General features: G+C 52.6%; 2 protein-coding genes across 2 annotated transcripts; one reads left to right on the top strand and one right to left on the bottom strand.

Annotated features, from left to right (window-relative positions):
- Positions 1-316: 316 nt before the first annotated feature.
- LRIT1 (leucine rich repeat, Ig-like and transmembrane domains 1) lies at positions 317-10088 on the bottom strand. The gene is made up of 4 exons (XM_067708916.1): positions 9967-10088; positions 5680-6146; positions 2518-2823; positions 317-1290 (listed from the first exon to the last, which is right to left on the bottom strand). Exons 1-4 carry the CDS (start codon positions 10086-10088, stop codon positions 317-319), a joined length of 1869 nt encoding a protein of 622 aa, XP_067565017.1.
- A 3683-nt stretch (positions 10089-13771) lies between these two features.
- On the top strand, positions 13772-23237 carry RGR (retinal G protein coupled receptor). The gene is made up of 7 exons (XM_067708915.1): positions 13772-13877; positions 15583-15739; positions 16830-16951; positions 18580-18733; positions 20139-20256; positions 22047-22160; positions 22624-23237. Exons 1-7 carry the CDS (start codon positions 13799-13801, stop codon positions 22753-22755), a joined length of 876 nt encoding a protein of 291 aa, XP_067565016.1. The 5' UTR covers positions 13772-13798; the 3' UTR covers positions 22756-23237.
- Positions 23238-23869: the final 632 nt, after the last annotated feature.

The raw sequence follows: 23869 nt of genomic DNA, 5'->3' as shown, positions 1-23869 counted from the left end.
GATACAGGCAAGTTACTTACTCACCCTGTTCCTTCTCCAGGTAAGTGGGGAGAAGAGTGGTGCCTGCTGCAAAGTGTTGTCATAAGAATTCAATGAGTTAATGTATATAAAGCACTTAGAACACTTTCTGGCACATAGTAAGTGCTTATATAAGTGTTAGCTGTTGTTGCGGTGGTGGTGTGTAAATGTATGAGTAAGCAGATACCCAAGTAGGTAAGAGTGGGTGAGCATGGATTCAGGTGTCAGAGTGAGCGTGTGGGAGGCGAAGAGGGAGAGTGGTTGGGAGCAGGCGTGTAGGCACCTGTGTGCACGGCCCTCAGCAGAAGTACTCGTTGATCCGTCTGCCCACCCTGACGCCCAAGGCCTGAGAGTCCAGGCTGGAGTGGGCAGAGAGGAGCCTGTCGGCCTCACTGAGGCTGTGCTGGGACAGCTCCTCTGAGCCATCCTCACTGTGGCCCAGTCTCTCCAGGTTGACGTAGGCACCTGTGGCCTCAGCAGAGCCCCTGGTGTGGCACTTGCGCCAGCGGCTCTGGAGAGCGCTGCAGCAGACGAGCAGCGTGAGGGGCAGGGCGATGATGGCAGCCACACTGATCACCACCACGTTGATGAGCCACTGAGTGGCTTCAGCATCCACCACTTCGTCCGTGGAGAAGATGACACACTGCTCCTTCCGGGGCACCAGGCCCTGCACGCAGACACACGCCACGTACTTGATCTTGGGCACCAGCCCATGGATGGTGACACTGGTCTTCCCAGGCTGCACCACCATCCGCCGCATGTCGCGCTGCCCAAAGACTGCGTAGAGGACGCTGAAGGAAGTTGTGTTCCCAGCCTGGGGGGCCTTCCACACCAATGTCACGCTCTGGTAAGTGTCCCCCACCACCTTGAGAGAGCTCACCCTTTGGGCCTCCTGGGGTCCTGCCTGCACATCCAGGTGCTCTCCTGGGGCCCCCATCTGGAAGGGCTGGAGGATTAGTTGCTCCTTCGTGTTGGGCACAGGGGGCCGAGTGGCTGGGACAGCAGGCTCGGGGATGTGGGGGACATGCCTGGCCACCATCTTGTTGTATGCAGCTGCTTCTGCCCCCTCACCTGTCCTTGCCCACGGTGCCGCTGGGCCCCCACTGTGTTCCGTGGATGTCTGGGGCTCAGAGACGACCAGGGAGATAAGAGTCTCAGAGGCTCCCAGGAAGTTCTTGGCCTGGCAGATGTAGTCTCCAGAGTCAAGGTGGGACACAGCAGGCAGGCCCAGCAGAGTCCAGATCGTGCCGTCACTGGAGACTTCCTGGTGCACTGTGGGGAAGAGGCACGTGTGGGAGAATGAACGGGCCCATCTGCCCCAAGCTTCCTTCCAGGGCTGAATTCACAGCCCCTGGACTGTGTACATTCTGCCAAACACCCTGTTATCCCAAGAACAGACTGGGCATCACTGAACTTTTCTTAGATTAGCCATGGGGATGGAGATCACCTGGGCTCCAATTTGGGGAGACACAGGCTGAGACATAGTCTAAGAACGATCAGCCTTCTAAATCTGAGATGCTCCCACTGTGTCTTTCAAGGGCCTGAGTTCTGCAGAGCTAACCCGTCAGGGGTGGCAGGCTGATGCTTTGGGAGTATGGTGGGTTGGGTGAACCTGAGGCAGAGGCCCAGCTAGAAGTGCTCTGCACACCCCTGCCTGGCCCCACTGCCACTTCAATCACAGCATCTCCAACTTTCTGTATTACATTAGTGGAGCTCCTTACACAGTTTTGTTTGTACATTGATTTCAAGCCCACAGTCCTAGAGCAACGCTTGCCAACCTAGTTGGGGGAAACACAGAAGAAAGCTGGGAGGGATGGGAGGTGTTCTGGTCAGGTGCCAAGAAATTATTCCTCCTTCACCCTCTTTCTGCATGTAGGTGGGCTGTGACTCCTGCAAACCTCCCCCACCAAGTGCCAGGGATGGAGCACCTCTATCTGCACAGCAAAAACGTCACAGGCAGTTCCTCCCTGTACGAGCTGTGTGCTGCAGACCAACCATTTAGCCTCGGTTTACTTACACCCCAAATAGAAGGATAATCAGTTTGTTCTTTAAAGTTCAGTGACACCTTGTACATAATACATTTAACACATGAAGCGTTCAATAGATGGTAACTCCTAGCATTAGTTACTCCTAGTGATACTGGCTTCATATTTACAACTTGGAACCTTACTATCAATATTAAATACACTAAGAGAGCATCTTCTACCAAAAAACCAGTGTTTTGCTCCTCTCAGGGTGGGCCCCACGTCTCTGATAGAGTGGCTGGTGGAATATGACAGGACAGGTTGAGATCCATTGTTATTACTGAAGCCACTGTCCCCATGTCCAGCCTCTGGACGGAGTCCCCCAACTCCACTCAGACAGGGTGGGAGTAAAGAGCCTTGCTCAGCCTACCTCCCTCTCCCTGGCAAACCTGAAGCCCCATTCCCCCGCATGTGGGATGATGACCCACCCACCCCAGGCTGGATCTCAGCACAGCCGTCCCCAGAGCTCACACACCTGTGCCGTTGAGTGGGTGCCCGTTGGCCCTACTCCAGCTCATTTCCGGCCCAGGGACCCCGGAGGCCCCACAGCGTAGCAATACTGCACTGCCCAAGGGGGACCTGACGCTGGCCGCCCCCGGACGGAGCTCCGGACTCTGGCACCTCCTCAGTTCCAGCTGGCTGAAGGTCAGTCCGGCCAGGCTGCGCGGGCTGGCACACCTCAGCCTGGCCTCTATGAAGGCCAGGTTTGGGGCCCAGCCTTCCAGGAGATGGACCAGGTCATAGAGTCGGCAGTCACACACCCAGGGGTTGTCCTGCAGCCCTGCAGGGGTGAAAGGCAGGGCAGGAGGTGAGACCTAGATATTCAGATCCCCAGTCCCAGCCCCCCTTCTCCCCCAGGGAGGACAAGGCACGTTGTGAGCTCAGGGTCAGCAGAACTGGCCTCCAGACCCAGCTCCTTGCTTCACTACAACCTTAAGCCCGGTTCTTCATCTGGAATGACAGCATTACTCCTGTTTCTGGGTGGCTATAAGCATAAATAAAGATAAATGATATTAAGCGCCGGGTAAGCCATACAGCGTGCCGACAAAATTGGCAGTTACTGCTGCCACTCTCAGACTGATCCTCTCAGGCTACCGGCCAGGCAGTGGGTATTTCTGCAATAACTGCAATACACCAGAATCCATCCATTTCTAGAAATGCTTCATGAACCCGACCCCACCCCCGCTTTTTTTTTGGCCTTGCCTTGCATCTTGCAGGATCTTAGTTCCCTGACCAGGGATCGAACCCAGGCCCCCTGCAGTGGAAGCCTGGAGTCCTAACTACTGGACCTCCAGGGAATCCCTGACCCCTGTTCTCCCAGTATAAGTGGCACTTTCAGCATCACCCCAGCAAAGAGTGTGGCTGTTCTGAGCCACGGTCCCTTTGACACAGGCTCAAAAAGACAAGAGTGAGGATGACAGGGAACCCAATCTTATGTTATATTCCCAGCCATCTTTACTTTAAAATTGAACACTTTTATAGAGCTGAAAGCAGGTCACTGCACCTACCCTGTCAAATAACCTTCAACATATAGAGAGGTATTGTGGGTCCTCAGTTCTAAGACACAGTTCCTTTTCATATGTTTGCATTTCTAAATACAAAATGAATGCATTTAATGTGATGTCCTTTCTACCCTCCACGGATTGTTATTAAATTTGATAGCATCTAATCAATAGCATATTATATGTTTGCATACCTGTATTTGATACATTTGGGAATGGAAATGTCAAGGGTTGGGGAAGGTGGATTCAGACCTCCTTGTATATCCATGACTCCCGGGTCCTTTAGAGCACTAGCTGGGAAGGCGCCGGCTCCTCTGCTATTCCCCACCCCCATCCCAGCCAGGTGACGGCTACCTTGTGTCACTGGTTAAATGCATTTCCTGATGCATCTGCACCCCAAGAGTCATCACTGCCCAGCTCTGGTGGTGAGCTATCTGACTTCACACAGAATCCCCAAAGAATTGATGCAAATGGCAAAGTTAAAGGACAATGAAACTTTCACCAGTCAGACTGGCAAAAGTTAAACATTCTGACCACTTTAACTGTTAGCTTCATGAGGGAATAGATGTTCATCCGTCTTGTTCACTGCTGTATCTGCAGCATCTAGAATGGAGCCCACACATTGGCTGGCATTCAAATAAGCTTGCAGAGTGGACACAAGCATGGATGGTCATGCACACTACTGGTGGGGGGTAGGAACTGGCACTTTAGAGACTATGATTAATATTAAAACATCTAACGTGCATACTCCGTGACCCAGCAATTCCACTTCTCAGTTCCTAGTCTAGAGAAACATTTGTCTTGGTGCACGAGGATGCATTGCCAAGAATGTTCTCTGCGGCATCACAGGTGTTAACAAAATAATGGAAACAATTTAAAGGCCCATGAAAGGAGGAATGGCTAAATAAACTGTAGTATAACTGTATGATGGAATATTATGCCAGAGTTTTAAAAAATGAAGTTGATCCATTTGTAGTAACTTACAAAGATCTCCAAGACATATTGCAGGGCAAAAAAAGTGCTGGTTGATACATATGATATGATGAAATTTTATGCAAAACACACAGCTAAAATTTCTATATGCATGTATGTTTGCTAAAATTTCTATGTGCATGTATGTTTGTATATGCATGTGTATGTAAATGTAAACGATAGGGAACATGCAAATAAACATAACAGTGGCTACTTTTTAGGAGGGGAGAAGGAATTATAAGAAGAGGGCATAAAATATAAATATATGTATATAGGACATTCAAAGTTGATTTTCAAAGAAACAACGTCTTTCCATGTAAGTACTACCCTATACAATGTCCTTTATCAGGTGACATAGTCTGTAGGGTGGATGGAGCTGGAATGGGCTTTGCTATTCCCTGCTCCACATCCAGGAAGTGAGGGGTCTAAATATTCCCTCCGTGGGCTTCCCTGGTGGCGCAGTGGTTGAGAATCTGCCTGCCAATGCAGGGGACACGGGTTCGAGCCCTGGTCTGGGAGGATCCCACATGCCGTGGAGCAACTAGGCCCGTGAGCCACAACTACTGAGCCTGCGCGTCTGGAGCTTGTCCGCAACAAGAGAGGCCACGACAGTGAGAGGCCCGCGCAGTGCGATGAAGAGTGGCCCCCACTCGCCGCAACTAGAGAAAGCCCTCTCACAGAAACGAAGACCCAACACAGCAAAAATAAATAATAAATAAATAAATATTCCCTCCTTGAGAGACTCTCCCAGGCCTCAGGGCAGGAGCTGCCCCAAACTGCTCTAAGATTGCTCCAGCCCTCGGTGCTGGACCTCACATGAGCCGAGGCATGCTCCAGGGACACCTGCGAGGAGGCCTCTCTTCTGACACTGCCCACCCACTCCCTACCACCCACTTTCTGGCAGGGCCTCACCATGATTCCAAACCCCTCATGGGACAAGGAAAAGGAGCAGAGCTGGGGTCTGAACTGCAGCAGTCTGGCTGGGAGCTTGAGCTCCTAAACCTACCTACCAATGTGTGCCTCTCATTCAATCTTTACTCAAACCCAGAAGGCAAGTGTGATTTTCCAGGTAAAGAACTGAGACTCAGAGAGGCTTTAATAAACTTGCCTAAGACCCCCAAGTCTCACTAAAGTGGTTCCAAGTGAAGGATGCCATCTCTTACCTAGGACCAGCTTGACGTGGTGGCCGGGAAGGAAGGGTCCCTTCTGCAGGTGAGTCCAGGTGGTGAGCAGCTCCTCGGGGAGCCTCAGCAGCTGGTTGCTGGAGAGGTCAAGGAAGGTGAGGTTCCCCAAGAAGCGCGCGGCCTCCGGGGGCACAGCCGAGAGGCGGTTGGCCTGCAGGTCCAGCAGCCGCAGCTTGGGAGCGTCCCTGAGCGCAGCCCAAGGGAAGGTGACCAGGTGGTTCCCGGGCATGCGCAGCTCACGCAGGCGACGCAGACCCCTCAGCATCAGAGCGTTGAGCTCATAGAGCGCGTTGTAGGGCAGCCACAGCTGCTCCAGGCGGCCCAGCGCCTTGAAGGCCTCCCCGGGCACCCTGCGAATGGCCGTCCGCTCCAGGCGCAGGCTGGAGGTGTCCAGGGGGACAGATGCTGGGGGCAGGGTCATGTCAGGGTCGTTGCACACCACTGTCCTGGTTACAGAAATGAGAGTATTTGAGCAAAAGTCCTGTGGGGTCGGAGATTCCCCCTTACTTAACCTCCTTTCAAGAGACCCCCTGGTGCGCGTGGCCTCATAGGACACCAAACCCAGACTGCGGTGTGCCCTGGAGGTGGGCTAGTAACAAGGTTCCTTCTGTTTTCTCTTTGGGAGCTTCTTGCTTGCAGAGCCTCTCATAAGTGTCCCAGGAGGGCCGTTTGGTCTCGGTCACTGGCCTGAAGGACCTCAAGCTTGAACTACTATGTCCCCTTACAGCCTACACCACCTGCAGTGCACTAAGAATGAATAGTATTTATAAATCCTGAGATCATTTTGTGCATTGCAGCATTGCATCTATGAGTTAAAAGGGTTCCTTTGTTAAATTATAGCTCAGTTTTTGTGACTGCTTTGGCTTTTCTTTATTTAAAAAAATATATATATATAGCAACGGCATCAGAACTGGAAGCCACACACGGGATGCCTCGAGCCTCTCCTGACACTGAGGGACCATGAGATGATCAAGGTGTTTAAAAGCTGGAATTTTGCAGCCCCACAGCTGGATTCACCTCTGGGCTCTTTGCTTGTTGGCTGTGTATCCTTGAGTCTATTATGTAACCTCTATTTTCGTCATTTTCCCCAGAATAATAGACTCCACCGCACAGGGTGGTTTGGGTGTTTGAATGAGTTCAGGTGTGTACCAGCTCTGCATACCTGTCACCTGTAGAAGCCCGATTGCTATTGACCACTGTTGTAAGTTTCTGCATCCCAGCACTGCAAGTACATCAGGTCAGTCTTACCAGCTCCTTCCAATGCTCCTTCTGCCCAAACAGTGACTTCTTAAACCTCATTCTATTAAGTTTGACACTAAAGCAGATAGAGAGATAACAGGAGGCAGTCCCCGCCCTCGAGGAGCTGACAATGCAGGACTGTGTTAAATGCTATCACTGAGAGCAACACACACACAGACGGTAAAAAGGGAAAGATTCTCAAGAGAACGAAACTTTGAGTCTGGCCGTGAGGGACCCAGCCCTTGGGCAGCCCCAGTTTCGTCTGGAGGATGTTTCTGCTCACGCTGAAGGAGGTGGGGTGGGAGTGAGGTGGGGATATTGTTTAGCTCTGCTAAGAGAGGTTGTTCTCTTGTAAGGTCATAACGCGTCTGCTAAGAGAGGTTGTTCTCTTGTAAGGTCATAACGCGTTGCTCGTATCATTCTTCCTGACACCACACACACACACGCACACACACACAAACACACACACACGCACACGCGTACACACACACACACACACACACGCTCCACCAGCATCCCTCAGCTTAACTTTCATACAGTACTCAAAGTCAGCTGGGCTTGGCTTGCTTTTGTCAATGGTGCCCACAAAAGGCCCAGTTACTTCCACCCACTCATATTCATTCTTTAGATATACATGGAACCCCTGCTGAGTGACAGAAGAATATCAGGCTCACAGCCCCCGTCCCCATACAACTTATAATCCAGCAAAGGAAGAAAAAGCATTGGAGGCAATGATACCTTCAGTGATAATGGAAGCTTGGGTGTTGCAGGGAGGAAGGTCTGGATGTAGGTGGGAGGAAGGGAGTTGATGGGAAAACATGTGCTGGAAGGGAGAGAAAACGGTCAATGGAGGGATCAAAGAAACCGATAAGAGCCAGCACAGGCCAACCGCACGGCTCCTGGTGGGGCAAATCAGGCATGAAGGACAAGGGGGCACATCTCTCCAGGTGCCCAGACTCCTCCCCCCCTCGCAGCCCCAGGAAACCCCAGGACCCACAAGTACACACACTCTGTTCATGATAGGGGAGCGTGGAGCACAGGCAGGTCCATCAGGTGCTCAGGTGTAAGGGCTGGGCCCTCCGAGAGACCCCGGTTAAAGATGGGGTGAGGAAGGTGTCTGAGACACAAAAGGAGACTCTGTCTGACTGCACAACCTGTGCCCTTGGCCACTGGAGATCTCAGGTTTCCCAACAGCCTTTCATGGCCTCATTCCCCTCATTCCTCACACTCCATGCAGATGGGCCGGTGCCTATCAGCTGTGGGACTTCTGGGCAGGTAGAAATGACGGTTAGAGCTCTGGCTTCAGAGGAGGCATAACCAATAGCTGATGTTAGGGGCCCTGGAAACTGCCCTTGGAATTTCATTTTCCATCCTAAAGTCAACCTGCTATCAGAAGCCCTTCCTGGTCCCTGCCCATGGCAGCATCACCAGGTAAGAAGAGTTCTTGAAATGGAACTGAAGTTCTGGGTTCCAGGACCAGCTCTGCCACTGATGCTGTATGACTTTGAGCCCTGTGCTCTCTGTAGGCTGAAAGGGAGGCTCTTTGTCACCCTGGTCACACTGTCCTTGGCCATGGGCTATTCCTGGCCTATTCAGGGCTTAGCCCTGGCTTCCCTTGGGGAGAAGATCCTTACCTCTGATGAGCCATATGAGTTGGAGCATCACAGCTTTGGGCCAAAAATGGAGCTCTTCCTGTTCTTCAGACCACGTGGGGTATCCTTTCTTGGGGGTGCCTCACTTTCTCTGCCTCCCCTCACACCCAATCAGCCTGACCTATTGCTAAGATCATTGAAAGAGTTACACTGAGGGCTTCCCTGGTGGCGCAGTGGTTGAGAGTCCGCCTGCCGATGCAGGGGACACGGGTTCGTGCCCCGGTCCGGGAAGATCCCACATGCCACGGAGCGGCTGGGCCCGTGAGCCATGGCCGCTGAGCCTGTGCGTCCGGAGCCTGTGCTCCGCAACGGGAGAGGCCACAACAGTGAGAGGCCCGCGTACCGCAAAAAAAAAAAAGAGTTGCACTAAGTTGCACTGATAACATTGCTGTCCTGATCAGAAGCCATCAGTGGCTCCCCAACACCCATCTAAGACAAGGGAGAAAGGGAGGATGAAATTCCAGAAGGTTGGAAAGATGGTCGGAAAGACCCTAAACCAGAGACTGAAATCTCTGAGTAAGTTGGGAAATGCAGTGGTCATTAACAGATGGGCTGAAGAGGTCAGAGAAAAGATAGTTTAAAGACTGCCAAAGAGAGATAGGGAATGAGTCATGGGGGAAGAGCAAGGGTCCACAAACCACAGGAGCCTTGGGGACGTCCCAGGGAGAGGAGGAGAAGAGGATGGAGGTGCTCTCAGGGCTCAGATGGGGAATGAGGAAAGTCAAAGAAGAGGCTGAGGATGGAGGGACCCTTGTTTGCAATGGAATGGGCACTCCTGGCCTTTCTGAGAGCCCATCGAAAGGGGTCAAGGCTGAGGCTCCTGGGGGCTGGGCCAGAGGAGACCCAAAGTGGGAAGAGTATGAGGAATCGGGTGGTCCCATCATGGGTGGGGCAGTAAGAAATACCTGGGATATGATTGGGTACCCCCAGGAGGTGGGGCAAGAGAATGGAAGAGTCCTGGGAAAGAAGGGGCTGGGGAGATAGAAGATAGTAGGGGGCAGGAGAGAAGGAGAGGAAGAGAAAGAGGTAAGGGGGAGACTTCCTGTGCCCTTAAAGAGGGTTCCACTCACAGGATCCTGGAGGAAGACTCAGGAAGGATTTCTGGAGCTGACACACCTGTGCCCCACCCCTGCCCCATGTGTAAAGGTACCTGGTACTTCAGGTCCACCCCCAAGGCAGAGCCACACCCTGCTGACTGGAAGAAAATGCAGCCCAGACAAGCCCCACGAGACTCTTGGGTCTTGAGGGCCAGGGAGATGGAGGTTTCACCCCCCCACGATCCTAGGGCCATGCATCCAACCCCTCCCAGCCCAGCCTAGCTGGTGGAGCCTGGGAGGCTGGGCAACCCCCACCCCCCGCACACCTGGCGCCGTACCTGGCTTTGCTGCCATCGCCCAGGACATGGAGGCTGCAGCTGCACTGAGAAGGGCAGGCGCCCCGGGCCTGCGGGGGTCCTCCGAGGGCCAGGAGCCACAGAATGCCCACCGCCACCCTCATGGCTCCTGGCTCCTCTGTAGGCCGGGCAGGGGCCTGTCCCTTACCGCTCTGTCCTGCTGGCCCAGCAAACCCAGCAGCTGCCCACACCCCCAACTGAAGCCATCGGATAATCATAGACAGGCTGGGGATTAGGGAGGGGGAGCCCTGGCCACAGCGGCTCAGCGGCTTATTGCTTCCTGGAATCGCCCAGTCCTGAAGATGGGGGTGGGGTATCCCCTTCCAGAGCCACAGCCTCAGGCCCAGAGCACGTAGGGTCCGGCAGGAAGTGGGCAGCCCCCCAGAGGCAAGCGGCTGCTGGACTGCCTATGCCAGCCAGGCTGAGGATGCACAGCCCCCACAGGGTGCCTGGGCTCAAAAGAGATGGACGCTGGCCTCTAATAAGGGCCACTGGAAATCCTCTCCAGTGACCCTGTCTTATAGTGAAAAGGCATTGAGATGAAGGTGGTGAAGGCATTAGAAAGAGCCCAAGTGCTGGGCCAGGCCAGCTGGGTTCAAATCCCAGCTCTTCCATTTGCAGGCTGTGATGTCGGGAAAGCCACACGGTCTCTTGTGGCCTCTGTGTCCTTATCTGCCAGAGGGAAGTAATGTTACTCTACTCGGGGTGTTTATGAAAATTAAACAACCCAAGTTTCTCAGACCTTGACAGCCTGTGGGAACAGAAGCTTTCTTGGGAGTAGTAAGTACCCAGTTCCACGGGCACTTCCAAGTACCTGCTCACGGAGGAGCTGGGAAGAATCAGCTATTTGGGGACAACCGCAGAGGTGTCTCCCATGGACTCAGGAGCTCTCCCAGCCCGCTGGTCAAACAGCTGCCTCCTGGGGTACCCTGCGGCACCGAGTCTCAGATCACTGCCATCTGAGCCTTCAGGGCATTACCACCAATGCCAAAGGCATGAGGTGTCTTGGCCTGAGGGCGGAGAGTGCCCCTCCCCTCAAGTTATCTCACTCCAAGGAGGGTCTCAGAGCAGGATCTCCCAGAGCTTTGAGAGAAGCTAAAAGCTTCTGTCAGTTTTTACTGATTGTCCCCTACCCCCAACCTCATCCCACCATAGACACCACCTGTCACTCATTGATTCTTCACGTTTGACTCCAAGGCCTTGCTCTTTGGCCCAGAAAACCCTACCTGGTTCCTATGGCTTTTCCAGAAGGTTCCTCAGCCCATGCACCTAGACAAACCTACACCAGTGAGGTGTGACCAAGGCAGATACCTGGGGCCCCGGTATACGCACAAAATACCTGTGCCAGGCCTGTTTGGACAATATTGGCTTCCAGGAAACATTGGTTCCCATTCCTTCCTCTCTTCCGATTCAGCCAATGTGATTTTCTCAGTGCTTCCCACCTGTACCTCCTCCTCCCCAAACCAGAAAGCCAGCCCTGCCCATTCCCACCTCTCTGGCTTTTTCTCCTTCTTTTGGCCATGCCGCATGGCATGTGGGATCTTAGCTCCCCGACCAGGGATTGAACCCGTGCCCGCCTGCAGTGGAAGCGCGTAGTCCTAACCACTGGAACACCAGAGACTTCCTGCTGGCTTTTCCTCCTTCTGTTGGGGATGCAACAACCCTGCTCTCTTTTGCCAGCCTAAATTCTAACCTTGGTTCCTGGTCCTGTCCTGCTTTCTCTTCTCCCTTGAAGTCTTTTGCAATCTTGCAGGCATGAACAAAAAAAACCTGACATATGTTGCTGGTTACAGTAATGCAAGATGGAAATCAGGAAAGGCAGGGAACACTCTCTGGTAACTGGGTAATCAAGGAAGGCTTCCAGGAACACGTGGAAAGTCAGCTCAGCCCTGAGGGGTGGTTAGGCTTGGATAAAAGGGCCAACAAGAGGAAAGGCATGGGAAAGGAACATTTACAGGATAAAATGAGCTGCTTGACCAGGAGCCCAGGCAGTAGGAGACTGGGCTTCTGTTCCAGCTCCATCCTTGAATCACTGCATGACCTCAGGCCAATTCTTTACTGCTTTGAGCCTCAGTTTCTTTGTGTGGAACAAAAAGGATGATGGTATCTAATTTGTTCATTTGTGGTAGGAATCATCATAAGATCATTTAGCACAGTGCCTAGCCCTTACTTAGCGAGCTCTCAATAAATATTAGCTACATTACTGGTAGTGTAATAAGGAAGAACAAACCTGACTCCATATTAGATCTGTTTCTTTAACTTTGTTATTCTATTGCTTTGGCTTAGAGTTAAGAACGTTGCCTATAGCCTGAAAGATACAGAATAGCCCATTCTCAAAGCTCTGACCTTTAAGAGTATAACACTTTGCCATTCATAAAGAGATAAAGAGTTGCAGAAAGAGAATAACATTTGTCTTGTTGAAGGTTTACAAGAACATCGTGGCCTGACATAGGTGGACAGCTGCAAGAACAAAGGATCTGATACCAAGAAGTCTGCAACCACCAGCCATGCCCCTCCCTCACCTTGCCTTTAAAAATGCTTTGCTGAAACCCTTCGGGGAGTTTGCGTTTTTGGGGGCACGAGCCACTCCTTCTCCTTGCATGGCCTGCAATAAACCTTTCTCTGCTTCAAACTGATGTTTACGTTTGTTTAGCCTCACTGCATCAGGCACATGAGCTTGTGTTCAGTAATGGTAGCACTCTGAGCCTTGGTCTCTTTACCTGAAAATGAATTAAGTTGTTCTGAATTAGTGTTTCTTTTTTTTTTCCTTATCTTTTTTTCTTTCTTTTTTTTTTTAGCTGCGCTGTGCAGCTGGTCGGATCTTAGTTCCCCGACAAGGGATTGAGTCTAGGTCTTGGCAGTGAAAGCGAAGAATCCTAACCACTGGACCCCCAGAGAATTCCCAGGAATAGTGTTTCTTGATGTAACTGTCACTATAAGCCAGTGTGTAACTTGTAGCAGTCCCTCATTTATAGAAGGCACCACTCTTAGTGGGTCATGGGCCACTTACAAGAAGACAGAAGCCCCTCTGTCCCAATCCAGTGCCTTGGGAGATGCTTGTGCTTGCATAACTTAAGTGCTCTATGGGAGACAGGAAATGCAGCCCCAAAGGCTATATCCAACATGTATTCTTCTGACCAAGACTCACACAGGCCAGGGGCAAAGATGCTTACTTTGCAAAAGAGACAACTGAGATGACCCGAGTGGTCCCGCCCCAGGGACATAGCTAGTTAATGGTTAATGCAGAACCAGAACCAGTCTCTAGTCCCAGTTGGAGCTCTTTCTATGACAGCAAATGACTTCCCAACCAGCATTCTTTCCCCATCGCTTGTGAGAACACACACATGAGCAGGTGGACACACACACATACGTGCACACACATGCACACAGGTGCTAGGCTTGTCAGCACCTGAAAACATGGAAGGGCCTGGCTCCTGACCCGCTCTCAGGCTCAGCTGCAGCTCATATCCCCACTTCTGCCCCCATCCCTCCCTGCGTTATGCAACTCTCTTCTAATTTAGCTTTCAGCCATACACCATTTGGATTCCAGGTCCTTAATCCGATGGAGCCGAAATGAATGAGGCAGGACTCTGTGCTGGCTTCACAAAGGCGGCACTGTCTAACTGGTGAATGGGTTCCTTCTGCCCGAGCCAAGAGGACAATTTGGAGGGGCCAGGGAAGGCAGCAAAAAGGAGCTCAATGTCTAGCATAATAACCTGCATGTGCCAGCACGTGGAATGGCCCTTTATAACAGAGGCACCTGGGCTGGGGGAGCCAGAGAAGAGCTGGGTCAGCGGGGAGAAAGGCAGAGAGAATGGCAGAGTCCGGGACCCTGCCCACCGGCTTCGGCGAGCTGGAGGTCCTGGCAGTGGGAACGGTGCTGCTGGTGGAAGGTGAGCCAGGCAGGAGCCGGGGTGGAGCAGGAACTCGGCTGGGTCCCAGAACCCAGACCGCAGCTGCAAAGCTGGCAAGGAGAGGTCCCCAAACCCTACTCCTCTGTGCCCAGACCCATGGGGTCTTCCGATGGCTGCACCTGCGGGATGCAGCACGCAGGCTGGGAAGCCAAGAGAGAGAAGCTGGTCAGGCTCAGGGAGGGAGGAACTTTGAGAAGGGGACGTCTGCGCAGGGCATGACCAAGAACCAGGGCTTTTCATGTCTCTGCAGCCAAGAGAAAGTTGAATCCGCTCCCTGGAAGTCCTGCTAAGAATCTCATATAAGATCAGGCCCTTGGTAGGCTCTGGAGGCAGACAGCTCTGCCACTTGCTGTCTGTGTCACTGAAACCAAGACATTTGAGCTCTCTGGCCCTTGGTGCCCTGACGTGCCAAGTGGGTGGCGGTAAAGGTTAGATGGGATCAGGGCATAAAGTGCTGGCCTAGATAGACACCCCGGGTTTTCAGTTCATTCATTCCCTTCCTCTCCAGCCCCACATTACTTGCACCACCTCCATTCCCTTGGCCCTAAGGTCTCCTGCTCTAGGGGTGACCTGGGTCCATGAGGTACCAGGTTCAATTCAGAGCCCCTAAGATGCTCACTGAGGCCAGAGCTGGGCCGGCAGGCGCTGGAGTTGGGCCACAGCCCAAGACTAGGTTGATGGGGGCTGCAGCCCTTGTTCAAAGCAGGTCCAGAGAAATAATCAACACATTTTCTCACCCAACAAGAACTGACAGTGGAGAGGGAGCCACAGCCACCAGGCTGGTCCCAGAGACCCTGGATGTCATCGTCCGGTGGCCAAAGCCCCTTTTCCTCTCCACTGGGAACCCTACAGTCTAGCATCTCTCTAGGTCTTCAAACATGCCTTGAAAGTTTACAGCTTGATGGTTTTGCACGTGCTGTTCCCTCTTTTTAGAATGCTCTTCCACACCTTGTCCTCCTAGTGGACGCTCACAGTTTGAATGCAGGATCCTTCCCCATTCCTCTTTAGACGGGAGAAGCCCAGGTGCAGGGAGCATAAGGGGCGGCAAATGAGTGATAAAGCCGAAGTTCAAGGTCAGGTCTGTCTACCACTGGAGACCACTCCCTTCAAGCTCACCTCACTGCCTGGTGTCCTGGGAAGCTCCCAGTTCTACGTTGCCAGCGCTCTCCCTGACGTTGTTCCAGAGCCCTTGGAGAAGGCATTCTGGAATTGGAAAAACCTGATTTCCAGTCCTAGCTCCGCCACTTCCTAGCTGCATACTTAGGGCAAGCTGGCCAGCATCTCTGAGCCTCGGCCTCTCTGCAGTAAGTGGGGAGGACGGTGTCCAGGTGAAGACTGACTGGGAGGACCCACATAAAGTGCGCAACACCCTGCCGGGCACGTGATAAGGCCTCAGTGGCTGCCCATGACTGTAATTGTTCCGGCACACACCGTGCTGCACTTTAGCGGACTTCGTCCTTGTCTGTCTTCCCATCAGACCGTGCGTTGGTAGAGGGCAGGGTGTACATCTCATGGCTTTCGGTACCTGAGGGCCAGCCCACTGTGTAGGGGCTTGGTGAGCTGCACTGAGATGGATGCTGAGGGTTTCGGGGAGGCTGCTGAGGCCCCAGCCACCCCATGGCCCCTCATTCTGAGCCCAGGAGGGCCTCTGCAGCCCCGGTGCCAGCTCTCCCCTTCCTTTCAGCTCTCTCCGGCCTCAGCCTCAATAGCCTGACCATCCTCTGTTTCTGCAAGAACCCGGAGCTGCGGACTCCCAGCCACCTGCTGGTGCTGAGCTTGGCGCTGTCGGACAGTGGGATTAGCCTGAATGCCCTCATGGCAGCCACGTCCAGCCTCCTCCGGTACCTGCCCCCTCCGCAGTCCCTGGGCTCTGGGGCCTGGCCTCTGGGCACTGGGCAGCAAGCCAGAGACATTCTACCTGCCTGTAGAAGATGATAGGGGAGAGGGTGGGCAGACTGAACTAGGTTAAATCCGAATTCCAGACTATCCCTGTAGAACCCCAGCCGATTTCTGGAACGCAGGAGTTGCTCGGACCTGACCATCAGAGCTGGCTGACTGCGGGGATTAAGAGAATGGGCTCTGCAACCAGGCTGCCTAGGTTGGAATCCTGACTTCATTATTTCTATCTCTCGGCTTCTCCCGTAAATTGCATATTATTACCTAACCCATATGGTTGTTGGAAGTATTGACTTATTATTTGTAAATAACGTAAAACAATGCTTGGCACCTAGGAAGCCATAAATAAGTGTTTGTGAAAGCAAACAGGATTTTGACACGTGTCTAAGACCTTATGTGCAAACCAGGGTCTTCCAAATTGGCCTCAGAAGGTGTTTACCGGATTGTTTTCTTAAGCAGACGGAACATTCCTGTGAAAGCTAGAGCCCCACCCCCAGCCCACCGCTGCCCTCCTATGAACACTCAGAGCTGATCAGTCTGTAGGGTCTGAATCAGTGAAGATTCCTTGCCTTGTTCTCCTCCTACCCCTTCCCAGGGCTGGGGAGGGACAACTGAAGCTTCCACCTTGCTTGGCCCATGAGGCTGGGAGTTGGGAGGCCTGGGATCTACCCTCTGTCTTCGTCTTCATCTGCTGTGTGACATTGGCTCAGTACCTTTTCCCCTCTGAGGCTCAGGCACAAGCTCTCCTCCCAACCAGGTTGTTCCATTTCCTGTGATGCAGGCATGTGATCACCAGGGAGACCCTTCGGTCCAACAGAGGTGCCGTGAAGGACCCTGAGCCTGGAGAGTCGGCATCAGGCTCCACCCCTTCACCGCAGCGGCTCCATCTCTAAGGCCCCAGTTTCCTCATAGGAAAAACAGATACTAAAGCCCTTTCCTAAGGAGCTAAAAGTGCCTTCCAAGCTGCTGCTGAGCAGGTGAGGGAGGAAGACAGGGACGGGGGGAGGGATCACTGGTGCCCCATGTCTCCCACAGGCGCTGGCCCTATGGCTCAGAAGGATGCCAGGTTCACGGCTTCCAGGGCTTTGCAACCGTGTTGGCCAGCATCTGCAGCAGTGCAGCCATCGCCTGGGGGCGCTATCACCACTACTGCACCCGTATGTCTTCGGGTTCCCACAGTGGAGGGACATCCACCTACTGAGGGTGATCAGGGAGAAGGTCTGCTCAGTGTTTCCCAGCTCAGGGAACTGTGGGTGGGTGTAGGTGACCATGAGCGTGGGGTGTGGGCACTCAGGAAAGGAGGGGTGGGGAGAGTGCAGGAGAGGTGTTGAGGCACATGCTGGGAAGGCTGCCTGTGCCCCCACTACAGCCTCAGGCCAGTCAGAGGTCCTCTGTGAACTTAGTCTCCTCCTCTGCAGGATGATTTTTATAACCTACCTCACAGTTTTATTTTGAAAATCAAATGAGATCCTGGATACAGAAAATACCCTTGAAAACAGGCACTGTTGGGAGGCAGAGAGGAGGCGTGTGTGTGTGTGTGTGTGTGTGTGTGTGTGTAAAACTGGGCATGTGCCTTCGCACCCCACACTTCCATGGAGCCTCTGTCATGCGAAGGCTTCATGAAAATGAGTCTAGCTCCAGATTTTTCAAGCTGTATTGTCAAATTCTATCTTCATAATTATCCATATCAGTGTACCACCTGCTGTGTTATTTTTTTTCTTAAAAGTGACCCGTTTTAAAAAATTTAAACACCTGCTTTAGTCTCATTCCAAAAAATATCTGTGAAATCACAACTTTAGTGTCCTTATAATTATAATACACATTAAAGTAGAAAAACATGTTCACCCATAGACCATTTAGAATAACACTCACCACAGAGATACATAAACATGTATCTGGGGGGCCGTGGCTCAGTTACCACTCACAGCAAACCCCCAGCTTGCAGACTGGGAAGCAGAGGCTCAGAGAAGTTGAGTAGCTTGCCCCGAGTCACACAGCTATAGGGGCAGAGCTAGGATTGGGCATGGCCTGGATGCCTCCAGAGGGAGTCTCTCCCTTTGTCTCCTGGGCTCTGAGTCCTGGAGCTGCGGATTTGCCTGGCACAGAGGCTACTCTGGGGTCCATAGCTAGCATGACCTCAAGACCTGAGCACTTCCCCTTTGGAATCACAGATCTGCCCTGGCCACAGACACACATGGCCCCCTGCCCTCCACAAATTCACATGCCTCTGTCCAGGCCAAAAAAAAAAAAAAAGCCTTTGTTCTTATCCTAACTCCTATCTGAGCCCCTCCCACCCCATCTGACCTTGGAGCGCCTCTCCCACCACTTCTACCCCATCCCTGTCCCCAAAGCTCCCTCAGACCATCATGCATGCGTGCACACACACACACATGCGCTCTCACATGTGCACACGTGAATGCACACCTTCTCTCGGCCTTAATATAGAGCAGTTAATCCCTGTCCCATGGGCCTCTGGATCAAAGCCCTTCCCGTGCTGGAGGGCACAGGCGAGCAGCACGAAAACAGAGAAGAGGGAAGGGGGGGGTGTTATAATAAAAATTATCTCTTTTATTCTTCATAACAATCTTCTGAAGCAGGGAGTATCATTCCACTTTGTGAAGGAGAAAACTGAGCCTCAGAGAAACTCTTAATTGCCCGAGGCACTACGCTATTAAGCATCGGAGCCAGCAGTTAGGGACATTCTGCATGACCATAGAGTCCATTAGTTTTCACTCTGCCAAGCTATCTCCTCCTCTCAACCACCCTCCTCCTGTGTCCCATGCAGGCAGCCGACTGGATTGGAACACGGCCGTCTCCTTGGTTTTCTTTGTGTGGCTGTCTTCTGCCTTCTGGGCAACACTGCCCCTCCTGGGCTGGGGACACTATGACCGTGAGCCGCTGGGGACATGCTGCACCCTGGACTATTCCAGGAGGGACAGGTGAGGTGAGGGGAGCAGCTTCGAGGCTCCTTTCCATGGGAGTCTTGGCTTTGAGTCTGTAGGACAGCAGTGTCAGCTGAAAATCCAAATGGGGACATGTCAGCTTTTGCCAGACAATCTCAACTCCCTAGTCATGATACCCACTAAGGAAAGCCCATTCCAAAGACTGGCCAAGTGATGGGAATGTTATGCAAACTGGGGTGCAGAGTTGGGCCCCAGAAGGGGTCCTATCCAGGGAGCTATTGGCCTGTGTTGGTTATAACATTCACTGAGCTCCATGACCCCTTTTCCACCTTCAGTACAGTCAGATGTCCCAGCTCTGACTTATCAACTTCTACAGGGAGTCATATCCTTGGTTCGATAGTGTCAAAGAATGTTAAGGTCTTTGCATTGGAAGGGACCTCCTTCGCATAGAGTTCAGTTCTCGGAATTCCTTGAGCGTCTGCTGTGAGCCAAGCCCTGGAGAGACAAGAATAAATGCATGATGGAGCCTACCATTGTGGGCCACACATCTAGTATACTGCCAGGTTGACCTGGCTCTGGGGAGTCCGGAGCTCCCTCTAGGGGCTGCCTTGGGGAGGGACCACATGGGCTTCAGTCCACCTCTTGCTTCCACTAGAGCCACATTGCATTAATCTGCTTTACATGTTTATTCATGTTTACTCATAAAGCACCTGCATTGATGACCCTCTTCCCTGGTCAAGCCCACTGGAGAACACTGGGTCTTGTCTAATGCCCTTCAGGGCATTCCCTGCAGGTATTTCCCCAGCTGGTGTCCAGTCCTTCTGGCAGCCCTCCTTCCCACTCCTCCTTAGTGGACAGCACCCAGGTGACATGGTCTCCCCTTCATGGAATGGCAGCTTACCTCCCTGTAATTCCCACCTGCTTCTGGGCAGCTCTCTTGCCTCCCCGTGACCACTACCTTGGACCCCAGGCTCTTCTCTGGTCCCTTCAATGATTTCTTCAGTGATACAGCGTCCAGTCTCATCCACAGGGTCCTTCCAAACCCCTATGCCAGGAACACTCCTTGGATGAGCCTTCCTCCTGGTCCACTGACATCTCCATTTGGGAAACACGTTTCCCAAACTAAAGTGTCCCATTCTCTATGCTTGGGGCACATACAGAGAGCAGGGCTGAGCACATGAACCGCCCAACAGCAAGTTAAAGGAGGACTATCCTTCATTCCAGCTCCCTGGCTCCTAAAGGCAGGTTCCAGGAGGACCTAGTAGCTCTCTGGTTCTGAGGGGAGTTCAGCTGGGACTTGGGAGCACCCACACTCTGAAAACGCATCTGATGGGAGCAGTTCCGTGCACCTGACTGTCTAGAGCAAAGTCTGGTGGGCTTTCTAGGGTAGCTGATCGTCTCTGAGAGGCAATCCTGACTCCTCCATCCCCTCTGTCTGCAGAAACTTCACCAGCTTCCTCTTCACCATGGCCTTTTTCAACTTCCTCCTGCCCCTCTTCATCACAGTCATATCCTATCGGCTCATGGAGCAGAAACTCGGGAAGACTGGCCGTCCTCCGGTAAGGATCAACACCTAGAGCAGGAGAAATCTCTCTGTCCCTCTCAGGGACACCAGGGAACATGAATGATGTGACAACAACCAGGGGTTCTCTGTGTTTTCAACGATCAGGAAAGAAATCCAGCTTTCGTACATTGAGCATATGGGGTGTTAGGGCAGAAACACACTTTCCCCATTGCTGGGGATCACCAAGACCTGGGAGGAAGTATCAGAACTGCTCAGACTTACCCAGACCCCATAACTCTGAGAGCCAGGGTACCCTACCAGACACCATCCTTGCTGTTACACTTGCTCCTTCCCAAGAATGTGAGGGTTGGCACAAAATTACATGCATTTTAAATGCTACTTATAAATTGCTTCAAGATGTTTCATTGAATCACAGGCACAGGCTGTTACCCACAACATAAAACCACACCTGAAAGCACATTTGTCCAAGAAAAACAATACATCAAAATAAGCCCTCCTGGTCATTTCTCAATTTCTGCATTAATATTCTCTTGCCACGATTTTCCTTTAACTTTATCAACTGAACAGTCTCTAGCAGATGAGTCATAAGAAGTACCAAAAACTCAGAAACAAAACAAACCAAAAAACCCAGGTACTAATGTTACTTTATGTGCATTATATCATTTCATTTTTGCACCCACTCCCCGAGGAAGGAAGGTTTTACTGTCCCTAGGTCACAGATTAGAAATTTGAGGCTGAAAGGGGTTATTAGCTAAACAACTCAAAAGCCATGCAATTAGTAATAGCAGAGTTGGATCAAACCCAGGTCTGGGACTCCACCACTCAAGTGGGCAATCGTAGTGCATAAAAGAAACACTGTGCCACAATCTGCCACATTTTTTTTTCTTTGAATTGGAAAAGCACTGTACAAATCGATTTTAGCTGTGGACCCAGGTTCCCCTGGTCACAGAAGGAGGGCGAGGGCTGTGCCGGTGCTTTCCCGCTCATCACCACCTCCACGGTCGTCCTCCTCGCTCTGCCCTCCCCTAGCCCTGCCTGGGTGCTCAAAGTCGCCACATTTTATTGGAGGTTCAATCGACCAGGAGACAAGGCTGCCACACGGATTTTTCCGTGTTGACTTTAAACCATCCGTTTCAGTAACATCAGCAGAGGTCGCCACGCGTTGTCCCAGGGACCACGCCTGCGAGCTTAAGTCACCTTCTTTGTTAAAAGGCGACATGGTCAATAAGAAAATAGGCACTGATTTTTAGCGTCAGGATTTTAACCTCTGAATGTATGTGGGGAGCTGGAATTTAGCAAGTTCCACCCTGAAATTAGAGCGCAAGTCGTGCGCCCTCTGTGGCCACAGGTGGTACCACATCGCCTGCGGCTTGATTCTATCTCACACAGCGGAAAGCGGCCCCTTTGAACCCAGGACTGGTTGACCTGCAAGTTGGCTGCAGCTACTGATGGCCAGCTGGTTCTGGGGCTGAGTTGTGAGGGTAGCGCAGCTTGAGGACCCTTACGCACACATTCACACTCACAGAGCCCCTGGTTTCTCAGAACACAGACCAGGAAGGAAGCTCATTATCCACGCCAGTCCCAGCAAGTCAGGCATTATCAGGCCACTTTACAGACAAGGCAGTTGAGGTCAAGTAAGCTTGAACGAGAGGCCTAGGGTCAGGCATCTTAAACAGAAGAGAGATTCATCTGGTCCCAGGTTCCCCCACAGGCTCAGCATCTTCCCACAGCCCTGCCGAGTGCCGACCTGGTTCCTGGACCTCACGGGGCTGCCGACCGCCTAGAGCAAGTCGATGCCTCCCTCCTTTACCCATGTCTCCCCAGGTGAACACCGTTCTGCCAGCCAGGACGCTGCTGTTCGGCTGGGGCCCCTACGCTCTCCTATATCTGTACGCAGCCGTTGCGGATGTGACCTCCATCTCCCCCAAGCTGCAAATGGTACAGACACCGCCAGTACCCAAAGCTCTCCCCATTTTTGTGCTTCTGTTTCACCCCATCTCTCTTTCTGGCTTTATGGCCTCCAAGATAAGCTCTCTCTTTCTCTTTTCCTTTGAACATTCATAACTCACTGGGTATTAGCTTGTCCCCTGGTGACGCAGGGCCGCTGCTCGACATGGCCTAGGCTTATGTGAGATGACAGGGACAGCCAGCCAGATGGTGACACGTACCCTCTGGGACCAGGGGCTGAGATTGGTGCCCAGAGGATTGTGATTCCATGCATCAACCACCGACGTATGTCATAGTCAGAGAAGGCTTAGAGGTTGCAGAATCAAGATAAGGACAGATGCTTGGCGGCTGGGGGGATGTCGGGGCGAGCATGGGGGACTGCGGTCACCAGTTGGGACCAGAGAGAGGAGCAGAGGCTCTGAAACTTCTCTCCTGGACTTTTCTGTCACAACAGGTGCCCGCTCTCATTGCCAAGGCTGTGCCCACGGTCAACGCCATCAACTATGCTCTGGGCAGTGAGATGGTGCACAGGGGAATCTGGCAGTGCCTCTCGCCGCAGAAAAGAGAGCGGGACCGAGAGCAGTGAGCCTCTCCAGGGCGCTGCTCAGACCCAGGCCCACCCTGGCCACCCTGGACTGAGCCCCTCGCAGGAGGCTGCCTGGGAGTCCTGTCCAGCACCCTCAGGAGCCCCGATGGGCCTGTTGAGCCTGGCCCGAGGCTGGACACCGGGGATTCAGAGAGAAACCAAGCTGCGTGGAAGGAGCCGGGACTTTGGAGCCAGACAGACCTGAGTGTTGGTCATAGCGGTCCCCACGGAGGCTGAGAGATCTTGGGAAAGTCATGCTCTCTGAACTCAGCTTCCTGACCCATAACATAAGGATGTTAATATGCACCTCAGGTCTGTCGTGAGACTTGAACATGATAGTGTGTCCTCACCACGCACGCAGAAACTGCTGCTCATTAGAACAGCTGTTAGGACTCAGAAACTTGCATAGAAAGGGGTGAAAGCCCCAGGTTTGTTTGTGGGAGCTCAACCCAGGCTGCCAGCGTTCAAATACCACTTATTAAATCGTGATCTTTGCAAATGACTTACTCTGTCTGGGCATTTGTTTCCCAACTTGTGAGGTGTGACGACAGTAATGGTGACTTAACTGTGCAGAAAGGCCCAGAATGTTACCAGGCACATGCGAATTGCTCACTGAGAGTAGCCGCCAGCACCCACCAGTCAAGACAGCTAGCTGTACGTTGCTTAGTTGCCGACATTTAAAAACTCAGGACAATTTATTTAGAACTCCAGACATCTGAAGATGAGGCCCCACCAGCCCCAGGGGAGGCTCCATGGTGACAGTCTGAGACGCGGGGTGGCTCTGCCCTTTGCCCAGGGCACGTGCTCTGCCAGCAGTTACAGCTTGTGTGTTACCCTGCGGAGCCCGCGGGCATCTGAGTTTGAGACATTAACGCTGGGGTCCCCATCCCTGGATGTCCCTCTGCTCCTCCCACAGAGCCAGCGCTTCAGGGACGAGGCACAGCAGGTGCACGGGCCTGGGCGAGACCCATGGCCCTAGAGGGAAATGGAGATGGGTGGAGGGTGACTGAGGGCTCTTTAGAAGGTCTGATGTTGGAGGGACAGCTGCCCCAGGCACCGCGGAGGCAGCAGACTGAAAGCCAATCCCGTGGAGCTGAGGGGAGGAGGGGCCACA

The sequence above is a fragment of the Pseudorca crassidens genome, chromosome 16 (genome assembly GCF_039906515.1).
Source record: "Pseudorca crassidens isolate mPseCra1 chromosome 16, mPseCra1.hap1, whole genome shotgun sequence".
Lineage (NCBI taxonomy): Eukaryota > Metazoa > Chordata > Mammalia > Artiodactyla > Delphinidae > Pseudorca > Pseudorca crassidens.
Note: the sequence above shows the minus strand (reverse complement) of the source record. Positions and strands in the feature narration are given on the sequence as shown.